This window comes from Tauraco erythrolophus, chromosome 17 (assembly GCF_009769465.1).
Source record: "Tauraco erythrolophus isolate bTauEry1 chromosome 17, bTauEry1.pri, whole genome shotgun sequence".
Lineage (NCBI taxonomy): Eukaryota > Metazoa > Chordata > Aves > Musophagiformes > Musophagidae > Tauraco > Tauraco erythrolophus.
This window is the reverse complement of record NC_141481.1, coordinates 18699210-18713029: the sequence shown is the minus strand read 5'-3', so window position 1 is coordinate 18713029 and position 13820 is coordinate 18699210. Positions and strand designations below refer to the sequence as shown.

Genomic DNA, 13820 nt, shown 5'->3' with positions numbered 1-13820 from the left:
GATAGCGAGCTTGTGGACTGTCTTCCACAACCCTGGGAAGAACCTCGTCGAAGGAGATGCACCGTCAGCGAGCCTCGTCCCGGGCACGGACTGAGAAACCAGCAGCATGCATCCAACTGGCCACCACCTGGTCACCAGACGTTGGCCAGTATTTCCAGCAGTGCTCCTAGCACCAGCCTGCCCTCACCCCCCGGCACCCAGCTGGGATGTCTGGCAGCTGGGTAAGGGGGATGCACTTCTCCTGCCAGGACCAAATGGGTTGAATCAGCTCGGGCTGCTCCGGGATGGCCCTGCAGCAAGAACCAGCTGTCTCGACGGAGCCTGCTCCAGACATCTCCATCTCATGGAAGGCCAAGATATGAAGGTGTCATAGAATCATAGAATGGTTTGGGTTGGAAGGAACCTTCAAGACCATCCAGTTCCAACCCCCCTGCCATGGGCAGGAATGCCCTCTGCTACACCAGGTTGCCCAAAGCCTCATCCAACCTGGCCTTGAACACTTCCAGGGATGGGGCAGCCACAACTTCTCTGGGCAACCTGTTCCAGTGCCTCACCACCCTCAGAGGGAAGAATTTCTTCCCTAGATCTCATCGAAATCTCCCCTCTTTCAGTTTAAATCCATTGCCCCGTGTCCTGTCACTACACTCCCTTGTCCAAAGCCCCTCTCCAGCTTTCTTGTAGCCCCTTTAGGTATTGGAAGGCTGCTGGAAGGTCTCCCCAGAGCCTTCTCCAGGCTTAACAGCCCCAACTCTCTCAGCCTGTCTCCATAGCAGAGGTGCTCCAGCCCTCAGATCATCTTCATGGCCTCCTCTGGACCCACTCCAACAGCTCCATGTCCTTCTGATGTTGAGGGCCCCAGGACATCAGGACCATGGGAGCAAGGAGTCCGTCCTGCAAGCGGGGGCTGGAGCATGTCCCTGCCTGGCCCGGCTGCCCTGCAGGCATCTCCTGGGCAGGGTGGTCCTCGCAGGGACAAGCTGACATCTCTTCTTTCTGCAGAGCAGCGCTGCTGGGACACACATGGACGGCGTCCCACCTCCGGCCCCCCGACAGGAGCGGCGAGCCTGGTGGTCCCGAGCATGGAGAGGCAGACGTGTGGGATGCAGGCCTGGGGCGGATCCCAAAGGTGGGTGTGGGAAGGCATGTGGGGTGGGACATCACCTGGGGGTGCCCATCTTCACCAGCTGGTGACAGAGAGCATGGGGCACTGGCAATGCTGGCCAAGTGTACGGGCCATGGCTCTTTGCAGAGCCAGTTGGTCAAAACCAGAAGATTTGTGGGGTCTCAGACCCAGCAGAGGTCTGGCAGGTCCGCTTTGCTCTGCCACACGTGGGCAACGCCTCTCCGAAAGTGACACAAGGGCAGGAGGGGACACTGGGGTCCCAACAGCGGCTCGTGCGCTCCCGTCCCACATCTCAGCCCGGAGCAGCAGCGCCAGCTTTTCACCCAACGCACCCTGGCACCCAGCAGGGATGTGCTCAGGGGTCGCCTGCCACCCGCTGCCACCTGGAGTTGGGTCCCAGAAGCAGCCATGTCCCTGAAATCTCACTTGTAGCCTCAGGCCTGTGGCTTTTGCCGCTGTTTCTGTGCAACCCCCCCGAGCATCATTGGTCAGTTCATCAATTACAGGTGACTTTCTAGGAGGAGATCGCCCCTACCCCGGGGTCTTGTCACTGTGCGAGACAAACAGCTGGTTTTTGGGTGATCATGTCACTGTGCGAGACAAACAGCTGGTTTTCGGGTGATCAGCTCATCCAGAGCACGAGCTCATCCGTAACGCTGGCTGGAGGGCCAGAGTTGTTCTTATTTTTGCCGTGAGCAGTAAAACCTTTGCCCCTTCCACCTGCTCCAGCCCTGCACTGGGGAGGGGGGAGCCTGGGGGACCCCCCGGCGTACCCTGGGGATTTGCAAGCGAGCACCCACGTGGGAATGGCAGCGAACTGGGAAACTGGGATGATTTTGCTGGAGGGGAAGGATGATTTTGAGGAGGGAAAGCTCAGAGCAGCCGAGCCCTGCAGCCTCCCCGCCTGCCTGGGACAGGAGGCTCGGGCATGGGCTTTATAACAGCAGCATCTGAGCAAAAAGGGGTAAGTTTGGGGTCCAAATGGTGCTTTCCCCTCTTTGCCCAGCGCCGGAGGCAAAGCCAAGGCCAGCTGGGAAATCGGGGTACATTTGCCTCTTTGGAGGCAGGGAATCTAAAGCAGGAGGTACGCTCAGGCTGCCCGGGGGACCTGCACCACAGGGACTTGGAAAGTGACTCCTGCCACTCTGCGGATGCCAGTGGGGGCTCATGTCGCCAGGGTGGGGAGATGTCTCCACACCAGTGCCTCCTGCAAGAAGGGACGCTGTGAGGGTCGCAACCAGCATCACCCGCTTCAGCTCTCACCCCTAACCCCTGGCACAGCTCCCCACAGGCACCCTCGCTGCCCGTGCCTGGCAGTGCTCCGTCCTTCCTGGCCTGGCAAGGCAGGAGCTGCCTTCCAGCTCCCAGCCCAGCTGTTCCCATGGCCGCTCCTCTGCTTCGCTCTTCTGCCAGCCGTGTCCTGCGACTCCACTTGCTTGTCACCTCTGCTATGGTGCCACTGGGCTGCGGGTGCCTCGTCCCAGCCGGGCTCTTTGGGTGCCCTTGGCTCCCAGTGCCACTTTTCTCTTGGCTGCTAATACATTTTCTTCCTCCTCCTCCGCAAGCGTCATCTTGCCAGCGGTCCCAGAGAGCCATCAGCCTCCTCTTCCACCTTGGGACAGATTTTTCTTGGCAGCTCCTCCTGCCATCGCTGCTCACGTAGCCAAAGCCTGACTCGTGCCTCAGAAACGAGGATGCTGAGGCATGAGAGGGGAGGCGGTGCGCACCCCTCTGCGGGTGAGCTGCCCTTCACCTCCCCAGCCATCGATCGGTGTAGGACCTCACGCTTTGGGGGATTTCTGGTTGTCCTCCGGTTTCCAGAAGGTGTTTTTTTTAATTAAAAACGACATTTGGCACCACTTATGACCTTGCAAGGTCCTTTTAGATGGCAGGCAAAGGTTGAACAGCACCATCTAGCGCACCTCGTCCCAAAACTGCCCGCGCCGGCTCCCACCACGCACATTCTGCCGTTAGAAGGGTACGCTGGGCACGACAGCCCACCTGCCATCGAACAGCAGCGCTGGGTGAGGCCCACCTTGATTTGGGGAAGCTGGTGAGTCCCTACCCAGAGGAGAATTAATTTGAGATGAGTATTGTCAGTGCCAAAGCTGAACCGAGTGCTCTCAGCCCCTGCAGAAGTGCTGCTGGAGGGGAAGGCTGGCGGCTCCCGAGCCCCCCTGGCCAGGAAGGGACGGCGCTGCCAGAAATCATCCCTTTGCAGCCCTGAGAGATGGCAGGAAGGGCTGGCGGGGGGCTCTGTGGATCACACTGCGCAAGCATGGCATGCACAGTGTCGGGCTGCTCGGACGTGGCCCCAGACCCTTTAGACTGAAGGCTGAGAGCAGTTGCTGTATCACTGGCAGTTGGTGGCTCTGCCAGGCAGAAATGAGGGTGTGCACCGGAAGCCAGGAAGCGTACAGCATCCCAGGCTCGCACGGGGACCAGCCTTGGCTGCAGGCAGACGCCAGGTCTGCACCAAAACACCACTGGCATCTCAGCCGGGGCAGTTTTGGGGAGGTGTAAAGCCATGCTATCAACTGACAAAGAGGGGAGAAGTGACCCGGTTCGGTTCATTGGCTTCTACCCTTTGTTGAAAGACCTCGTAGCCGGGGATGCTACGAGGTTTGGTTTTTCACCTGTTTGATGTCCCCAGGTAGATCTGGAAGTAGCTGATGTTGGCCCCTTGGGACTGGGCTCCTCAGCGTGGGCGAACCGAGGTGTGAAAGGGCTCGAGGATGGAGCATGCTGGAAGGGACCCACTGCTTGGGCTGGGGCTGGCTCCTCACCCCGGGCCGTGTCCCCTGAGCTGGAGAACGCGGGTGGGAGCTGGTGGGTGCAAGAGAAGCCCACGGCACTTCTGTCACTGTCCCCAGGTGCAGCAATAAATGGCTCCGGGGCACACTGAGCCCCGGCACTTCAGCCATCCTGGTGCACCCAAACTCCTCACCCCCACCTCCTTGGTGTGCCCCCCTTGCCATGGAGAATTTTGTCTTCCGTTTCTCATGCAAACTCAGTTCGGGCCATGGAGACTTGCTAGGCCCTTCTCTGAAGATGAAAAGCTCACCAATACCTGACCGTATCTCACCCATGAAGTGGCTTCAGCACCATAACAGAGGCATTTCTGGGGCTCTTCTGAGCTGGCTGAGGTGGCCGAGGTTCTCAGGCACACCCCTGCAAAGCAGGGGCCAGGTTTAACCCTTCTCCACCTTCTCTCTTTAATTTCTCAGTGTCTTTTCTGAAACACAGATGCTGGAACCCCTTGTACTGTAGCACCCAGCCCTGGCCCAGCCAGGACATCCCCAGGGGGGCTGCTGCACCCACCCTGTCCTTCTTGCCTCCTAAACCCCCCTCAAGCCCGTCCTTGCCAGCGTGCGGGTTTCCAGCAGAAGGGCCCTGTCTGTGCTCAGCGCAGGGATCCTTTTGCAGCTGCTCACATTCAACCACGTTTTTATTTGCCCAGGACTCAGCTTATGAAGTTTTCTACAGCTGTCTTGACCTCGTCCGTGTCTCCTGCCCCTCTCATTTCCCTGGCCCCGGCGTTTTTCTCAGCAGGGCTTTTTAATCTATTTCTAGACCATTGATGGAATTGCTGAATAGCGTTGGGCTTCCCATCCAAGCCCCGGACACCCACTGAGAGCGCTCCCATTCTGCAGGGATTCCCCATTGAGGGCTGTCGGTTTGCCAGCTCCCAGTCCCTTTAAGGTGTCTCTCTTGATGTTGTATTGTGCTAATTTTTAATCAGAATACTATATGGATTAAGTCACATGCCTGAACAGAGTCCAGGTCTATTATTTCTGTGCCATAACCTTTATCAGCCAAACTTGTAATCTCTTCAAAGGATGACATCAGAGTTTGACAAGAGCTATTTTCCAGAAAGCAGGCTGATTGCATTAATTATATTCCCATCCTTTAATTCTTTACCAGCTGAATCCCACATCAGCTTTTCTAGTATTATGCCCGAGATCAGTGTTGCACTGCTACATGTAAATCAGCTCCAAGCATCGTTCACAGAAAGCTGGAAAAAAAATGTACGTTTCTGAAAGCATTCCCTAAATGCATGGAAACAGGCAGATGTAGTAATTACATCAAACCCCAGCAACTATGCCCATCAGAAATCTGAGTAACTCCTGATTTTTAGAGGACTGTCTTGTGGCTTGTTTGCATGTTCAACTTTTGGGATGGTACCTCGAGGTCTGCCTGCCTCAGTCCCAGGGCTTAGAGTGTACGGTCGCGTTCCAGGGAAGAAGCAGGCTTCGCATTTCCCCGTCGTGCTCCTCTTGTTCAATCTCTGCATCCAGTAACCCGCTTCTCCCTGCACTGCAGCCAGTGCCGGGGTACCCTGCCCGGCCAGAAGCTCCCCATAACCAGCCAGCCGGGGCTCAGACCCGCTCCCCACCGCCCTTCCCGGGGGTCTCCACGTTGGTTGCCGCGTTCCAGCCCATACAGTGCCACCTCTTGGCCATCCCCTCGGTTCTCCCCACCGCAGAGCTGCCGAGCTCAGAGAGGCAGGACGCGCCGCTGCGGTTCTCAAACCAGCCCCACTCGGTTTGCGGAGGCCAGAGCCGCTGGTGGAGCCGCCACCGCGCTCCCCCGTCCCCGGGCCCGCCGGTGCGCGGTCCCTCCCGGGCAGAGCCCGGCTAAGGACACCCCGTCAGTCCCGGACAGGGCAGCGGAGGCCCGCAGTGGCACCGAGGGCGGCTGCCGTTTCCCTGCCGGGGCGAGCCAGCTCCTCCGCCAGGCCTTGGGGGTCTGCGAAGGTGACCCTCTCCCGGGCCGTCCCCCGCCCGGGATGCTCGATGAGCTCCGCCGGGCTCCTCTTGGCCAGGGAGAGACGGAGCCCTGGGGCTGCGCAGCCCTCGAGCGAGGCGCCAGCTCGGCCGAGACCCCCGGCCATGTGCCCGGGGCTGCGCGGGGATCGAGGCCTCCTCGGGCGGCGGCCCCGTGTGTCCCAGCGCCGCCTCCCCCGGGCCGGGCCGGGCCCGCTCCGCCCCCGCGGCCGGCCGCCGGCGCGGGCTGCCGGTCCCGCAGTACCGTCCGGGGGCGCGGGGGGCGCGGCTGAGCCGCTCTCCCCGGCGCTGGGAAGCAGCGGCGCAGGCGGAGCGGAGCGGTGCGGGGCTCGCTGCTGCTCTCTCCCTGTCGCCGCCACAAGCCAGCGGCCGCGGCCATGGGCGTCCCGGGCCGCCCGCTTTGTGCCGCCGCCGCCCCGCCGCCGCCCGCCGCCCCGGGCCGCCGTTGCTGAGCCGCATGGGCCGGGCCCCGCGCCGCCGCCGCCGCTGCTGCTCCGTGCGGGTGAGTGAGCGAGCGGGGAGGCGGCCCCGAGCCCAGGCCCTGCGCCGAGGCCGCGCCGGAGGCCGCCGCCGGGCGGGAGGCGCGGGGCCGCGCCGGGCGCCGCCGAGCCGGCGCTAGGCCGCCCTGGGCGCGGGGGGGGGGCGGGCGCCTGCCGGCGGCCGCGGGCCGGGCCGCGCCGCGGAGGGCGAGCGGGGCCGGGGGCGGTGGCGGCGGCCGGGGGCCCGCCCGGGTCGCCTCCCCCGAAGTTGCCCGGGGGCGGCGAGGGGCCCCGCGCGGCGTCCTGTCAGCGCCGGGGCTGCCCGCGGAGCCTGTCCCGGCCCGGCGCTTCCCGCGGGGCGACTCGGGGCGGCGGGGGCTCGGCCGGGCCGTGGGCGAGGCTGCCTCTGCCAGGGGCCGTGAGGCGGGAGGGGGTCCCCCAGCGCCGGGAGAGGCGGCCGGGCGCCTCGCTCGCCCTCGCCGGCTCCGGCCGGCGCTCGCCCGCTCTCGGCGGGCACCCCGCGGGGCTCCCCCCGGCCGGGGCGAGGAGCGAGCGCCGCCTCGCCGCGACATGGCTGTGGGGCCGCTGCCCCAGGGGGTCCGCAGCGCGCGGGCGGGGGGAACCGGGGACCTTCCCCAGGGAGATGGGTGCGAGTCCCGCGCTCGCATCCCTAAGCGGGCGGAAAACGACCTAAAAACGCGGCACGGTGTGAAAGAGCAGCCCCGCTGCGCGGTACCGGGGCAGCGGCCGGGTGCCCCGGGTGGCTGCGGGTGCGAGGGCGGCGCTGGCTCCGGCGGTGCGCGGCACCGGCCGAACGCCCGGGGCCCGGCCGTGCCCGCCGCGGGCCTCGCCGGGCTCATTTCACAACGTGCAGGTGGGCTGCAAGGACGGGCACGGCGGAGGCGGCGGATGGCGCTTCAGCCGGGGAGAGGGAACGGGGGAGAAACGGCAAAGCATCCCACAGAGGTGTTCGCTGGGGTGGGGTGAGCTGTGGGAGGGAGGCCGAGCCGAAATGTGTCTTTCCTGGGGTGTTTTCGCACGGAATTGAGTTAATCCAGTGCGAGGAGTGATTCGTCAGGCTGCTGGTGCTCTGCAGTGCTTGGGGCTTCGAGGCTGACACTGTTCTGTTAAACAAGAGTTTTGCTGCTGTCTTTAGAGGATGAAGTTACCTTGTCGAGCAGCAGAAGTAGCAACCCAGGGACTGCCCTTCTCTGCCTTCCCCACACCTCCCGTCCTCCATATTGACTCCTTGCTCTTTAAAAATGTCGTACTTGATCAGATTTCCTTCTCGAGGTGGTTTTTTCACCTTCCTTTGATGACCTGAAATTTTCCCAGGCTTGTAACATGCCATGGTGTTAGCATAAACGGACCTTCTCTCAATGGCCTGTCTACGAAAAGCAGTGCCAGAGCTGAGCTCCTGTGCTAACATGCCCAGCTGAAGCAGGAATGCAGTCCAGATGCCCAAAACATTGGGGTCAGCGATGCATCTGGATTCCCCTAGAGCTAGACGAGGCGACGCAGCGTATTTCTGAAACGCAGAGATTTGCGAGGAATGTGGTGCTGGTATGTCACTCGAGCATACGAAAGCCACCTGTGTTTGATTAAGGTGCAGTCTCGCTTTCAGGACTAACTGGGTATTCTTTCCAAATATTTTTCACAAGCCTTAAATTCCTGTTTGGGGATGAGAATTTCCTAGATCGGTAGCCGGATAAAAACATGCTGCCTTGGTATGACCTGGTGCGTGTGCTGCCCGGGTAGGTTGTGCAGAGGAGTTACTGGCACTGCAGAAGGTGGCATGTGTCCTTTGGCACCGCACGGTACTTGAGAGTAGATCTCTTGCATGTGGGGACTGTCAGATCCCAGGGCCCTGTAAAACCACTGTTTTTGGGAAATTCGCTGCAGTTTTAGTGTAGCACTCGCCACATCAGTGATACGGAATGCTGGATGTAAAGTTTTGGAATATTCTATAACTGTCATTTTTAGAGGGTGCCTGGTTTGGGCCTGGTTCTGCCCTCTCTGAAGACCTTTGTCATTGATTCTGCTGAAAAAGAGGCGTTAATACGGTAACAGTGCAGAGCAAAATTAGCGGTTTGTAATCTTAGAGTGTTTATTTACAATGATACTCACTTATTTTTTTCTCGTCTGTTTCAGCCGAACAACCTTGTTCACCTTGGAGCCACAGATATTGGTGATTTGAGATTTGAGCTCATCCCCCACTGTTCCTGCACAAGCAAGGACCAGAAAAATGAATATCCAGGGGAAAGGCTTCCCCTTGGACCTCGGAGGAAGCTTCACTGAAGATGCTCCGAGGCCACCGGTCCCTGGTGAGGAGGGGGAACTCGTGTCCACGGATCCGAGGCCAGTTAGTCACAGTTTCTACTCCGGAAAAAGCGATGCGGTTAGAAATGAGACTTCCACGGCAACACCGAGGCGCTCCGATTTGGATTTGGGGTACGAGCCCGAGGGGAGTGCTTCGCCAACTCCACCCTACCTGAAGTGGGCCGAGTCGCTGCACTCCTTGCTGGATGATCAAGATGGTATAAACCTCTTCAGGACTTTCCTGAAACAGGAGGACTGCGCGGATCTGCTGGACTTCTGGTTTGCCTGCAGTGGCTTCAGGAAGCTGGAGCCGTGCGCGTCTAACGAGGAAAAAAGACTCAAGCTGGCGAAAGCCATTTACAAAAAATACATCCTCGACAACAACGGCATTGTGTCCCGGCAGATCAAACCAGCCACAAAAAGCTTCATCAAAGACTGCGTCATGAAACTGCAGATTGACCCCGACATGTTTGACCAGGCCCAAACGGAGATTCAGTGCATGATAGAAGACAATACCTACCCTTTGTTCCTTAAGTCGGATATTTATTTGGAATACACGAGGACAGGTGGGGAAAGTCCAAAAATTTACAGCGATCCGAGCTCAGGGTCCGGGACAGGTAAAGGGCTGCCCGGTTATCTGCCGACTCTGAACGAGGACGAGGAGTGGAAGTGTGACCAAGAGGCCGAGCCCGAGGCCAGCAGGGACTCGGCGCCTTCAAGCAGGCTCACGCAGAAGCTGCTTCTGGAGACGGCCACCCAGCGCGCCGCCTCGGCGCGCCGCTACAGCGAGGGGAGGGAGTTCAGGTAGGTGAGCACCAGCCGGGGCTGCGACTCTCCTCCGGAGAGCGGATCAGAGAGCCGCTGTGGGCACGGGGGTGACGGGAAGCCTTGGAGGACCTTGGCTGGTGGGGAGCATCCTTGTCGGTGTGGGATGGCGTTGCGCGGGTGCTTTGGTGGAATGCGAAGCTTTATTAGAAAGTAGTCGCAGGGTATTTTAAGGGTGTCTTTAGCCGTTCCTGTCTGATCGCCCCAAATCGTCCTTGTGGCACGTTCCTCACCTGGGGAAACTGCTGCTGGACGTGGTCTGGAGGCAGGTAGGGCTTGGTGGGCAGCGCAGAGCTGTGGGCAGTCCTCGTGCACGCGCTGGCAGTTGGGGAAGCCGCAGGTTCAGGTTGGCCGTAGCCGGCGCCAGCGGAAGGTCAGCATTCAGTTACTGTAAGACGGGAAAGTGCAGCTCGTCTAAAACGTCTCCGTGTAAACGCACCAGGAAATGGTTGTGATGAGCCACAACGAGAAGCTGGAGGGGGCTCGCAGGAGATGCCCTCACCTCAGTAATGCTTATGGGAGTGAAACGGGGTTGGCAGTGCGCCCTGGTAATGGTACCGCTTCACACACAAGTGTCCCAGCACTGGATTCTGGCAGTGGCAAAGTCAGAATCACCAAATCCAGTTAAAACCATTCCCCACTGCAGCTTTTCCCTTCATCAAAGTAATTGTGGTTTTTTTTTTTAACTGGAGGAGTCGCACAGTTTTGCAGCCTGTTTTTTTTCTGGGTCCCCCACCCACTTCCAGCCAACATGGATTTTGAAACTTGCTGAGAGCTCAGTTAAAATTCCAGACAATTAACTTAGCAGGGAGCTCTCTGGGATCAATAAGCGTGTGTGTGTCTAACCCTTGCTGAATCAACAGAACCCGGCCAGAACACATTCCTACTTTCTTTTTCTTTTTCTTTTTTTTTTTTCTTTTTAAATAAAATCTCCTTGTTTTAAGACCTGCTTAGGCTAAAATCTGACGCTTTGTGAAGATTACGAAATGAAGTAGCTGAACTGTCCTCTTCAAAGCCGCCTGCTTTATGAAAAGCATTTCTGTGTTTAATCTCCCTCGGCCGTCCCTTTAGGCTGGCAGCTGGAAACGCATCCCGCCCTGCGCAAGGTCTCGGCGCCTTTCAGCTGGCGAAATGTTTTTGGTTCGATTCTTGTTTTCTTATAGATTTCAAGGAGGGGATGTTGCATGTGAAACTCTTGAGAGAGGAAAAAAAAAAAGGGGAATTCATGTGGACTCCCGCTGTTTTAATCAGGAGTCGGAAAAAAAATATCCCAGGGTCTTGGGACTTTCCTGTGGAGTTAATAAAAACCTTGAATGTTTTTTGAAGTGTGTTTTCACTGAGCTGTTGGGTACTCGCTATAAGTGAAGGATTAGAAAAGTCTTCGATTTAAGTATCTTTTTATTTAAGCGATAATGGCTTCAAGGTTGAAAATAACTTGCTTGAGGTTCAGCTGCGTTTAGTTTCCTTACTAGAGCAGGTAGCAAAAAACCTGCGTGCAACACTGCGCTTCCCGGCTCCAGCTTCAGGAAAGAACATGCACTTTACCCATTATCTGGATATATCCGTGCCAGGTTTTAGAATAGTTGAAGAAATGTGCTGTGACATAGAAGCGTTTTGGAGAAGAGTTCCTCGATCTTGGGTGTTTTCATTGCAGATTGGAACAACATGAAAGAAATCTTTACCTGGGGGATGGAGGTCAGAAAAAATGTGTCGCTATTAATTTGTAGTGTCCGACAGCCTGTCATTGTGGCTGCTGACGCTCCGATGACCTGTGGGGTAGGGAGGCACGGAAACATTTGCCGTTCTCACCAGAGCAGGAGTCATTTCTCAGCCTGGAGTAACCAAAGATAAGTGATTTATTCTATTTTTTAAATGTTGGTACGTCAGTTCTAGTAGCATCCAGAGCATCGCCGTGGAAGATGCTGCCGAACTACATAATCGCTGCGTGTTTTGTTCTAAAAAAGTCTGCTGAGATACTAATTTATGAGGTGATTGTTCCTCTTTGGGCAAGACCTTGTGGTTGAATTAACTTACTTCCCTGATGTTGGGTAGCAATAGCTGTCTTGAATAAGCTGTAGCGTCTTTATCCTGCAGACCTTTTGTTCATTCACTTTCTCACCGGACTAACTGTGCTGGAAGCTGGTGGAGCTGCTCGCAGCAAGAAGCGATGGTTGTGTGCAGCATTTGAAAGGCTGAGTCCCAATTTATTTTGAAAATTTCCACAAACCTCCTTTTTTTTTTTTTTTTGCGTATGCATGGAAGAATTTCTCGTTTCTGTTCTTGAGTGAACGTTGAAATAAGCTGTTTTGCATTATATCCGAGGGCCTGTTTAATCTTCCCAAGATTGAACTTCTATTCCTTGGCTTCCATGGAAACCCTAAATAAAGAGGAATCTGAGCAAATGCAATAGAAGTATTTCTCTGTTAGCAAATGAGCATCTTGAATCTGCTCCAAATCTTTTGCAGCAGAAAGTTCATAAATCTTGACGTGGTAGCTCTGCTCTCAGGAGAGCAAACGTAAAATATTCCTCAAACGGCAGAAGACAACCTGTTATTAGCGTTGGGTGTTTTGAAGGTGTGCAAATGTGCGTGCGTGCGTATGTGAGAACATCCCAGAGCCAAAAGCATCGCCGTTACCCACTGTGTTTTTGTATGCGTCGGAAAAGGCCAATAGTCATTATAGTTAGGCTCCTGCAAATTAATTGGACATTGGTTATGGATCAGTGAACTTCAAAGAGGGGAACCCCCGAAGATCTCGGGCATTAACTCGCAGCTTCCGAAAGTGACACTAACATGGTTGTGAGGGCGGCTAAATCGTTCATTAACCTTCTTCTGACACGCCGGGATGGCGTTCCTCGGATCTGAGGAGCAGAAATTAAACTCGTGTCTGAGATCTGCCCCACAGCCTGGTTTTCGAGCGCTCCAGGAAAATGCAGGCGTCTTAAAAAGCTGGAAATGTGGTGTTTGGTGGTGAAAGGTCGCAGTTGTGTCTTTTGTCGGGGCAGGTTTCTTCTGCCGTCCCTTTAGCTTCACATCAGAAGGGGTTCCTCTCCCATTCCCAAAGTGTTGGGGAGCCATGCTCACAGCCGTTGCCTTTGCTTTCTTCCCATGGTGGAAAGCAAGAAGAGTACGCGGTGTTACATGTGAGCAGCTCTGCCTTCGTCTCTTCTGAAAGACCAGCAAGCTGGGAGATGGAGGATGGTTTTGCCAGTTGTTTTGGGTTTTGACCCACCTCATGAAGTACACAACATGTTGAAAAGGAGACCTGGAGGATGGTGATGAGAGAACATGTGGTGGTAGGTGAGGTCTCCAGTTGTTGGACATTGGAGAATGTTGTGGTGGAGCTGATAGGCTTGGATGGAGAAGTTTCCCAATGGTGCCTTTGATATATGTGATTTGGTTTTTTTTTTAAAGGAAGCTGGATAAATAATCTAAGGTTTAATTTCCACAGTGCTGAGCTGACTGAGCTCATGGTGTTTCACAAGCGTTGGTGGTTCAAATGGAAAGGATGGGCGACGCGGTTCTCCAACGGGGTACGCACAGAAAGCAAGTGGAGAAAAGCTGAAGGAGCTTTTAGAGGGATGTGACAACCTCTGGTCTGAGACATTGCAATGACAAACCGTAACGTGGAGAAGAGCAGCGTAGGCTGGTTCAGAGAAGGCGTGGGATCTCTCTGTTGCTTAGGCACCATGAACAGTCCAGCGGTCAGAATCTGAGCTTCAGGAAGAAGCTGAAATTTAGCAGACAGACCTAATTTTGAGGTTTGCTCCTTCATTTGTAATTAAATATTTTTGAATTGCACACTTCCGACTCAAGACGGTGTGGCGATGGAATTGGCATTAATTGCACTGAACGGGTGGAAAGCTGCAGATGCAAAATCACACACACTGATGCGGGAGCAGTCTGTCTTGGAAAATTTGAGCCATGCATTAGCATCTTGCCGATGCTTCTCTTAGCTGGAGAAGCAGCACATGCTTCTTGGACCTGGGCTACTGGAGCTTCTGGAGAGGTTGGTTGCTGGAAAAAAGCATCTACTGAATGTTATATGTGTATGTAAAGGCAGGGAGAAAAGTTTTGGATGCTTAAGCTTGAACTAAAATGACTGTGCCCACAACACCACTTTTAATCGACACAACCCTATTTGGAGCCGGTGGCTATTTCCAAATGTAAAGAAAATAAGTTATAAAAGAATAGTTTTGGCTCAGCATTGTTCTCGAGAGGAGCTAGTGAGTCTAACGGGGAGGTGGGGTCTGATGCTGGTAGCGCTAACTGGTAATTTAGTTACTGG

General features: G+C 56.1%; 1 protein-coding gene across 3 annotated transcripts in view; it reads left to right on the top strand.

Moving 5' to 3' along the window:
* Positions 1–6372: 6372 nt before the first annotated feature.
* Positions 6373–13820, top strand: part of AXIN1 (axin 1) — a 71995-nt gene continuing 64547 nt past the window's right edge. For 2 of the 3 annotated variants that reach the window (XM_086622060.1, XM_086622057.1), the window contains exons 1-2: positions 6373–6412; positions 8541–9512. In XM_086622060.1, coding sequence (XP_086478186.1) covers positions 8635–9512 — 878 coding nt within the window. In that variant the 5' untranslated portion in view covers positions 6373–6412; positions 8541–8634. Of the gene's footprint in view, positions 6413–7933; positions 7953–8540; positions 9513–13820 lie in introns of those variants that run through there. The other variant, XM_086622059.1, reaches the window with a different exon arrangement.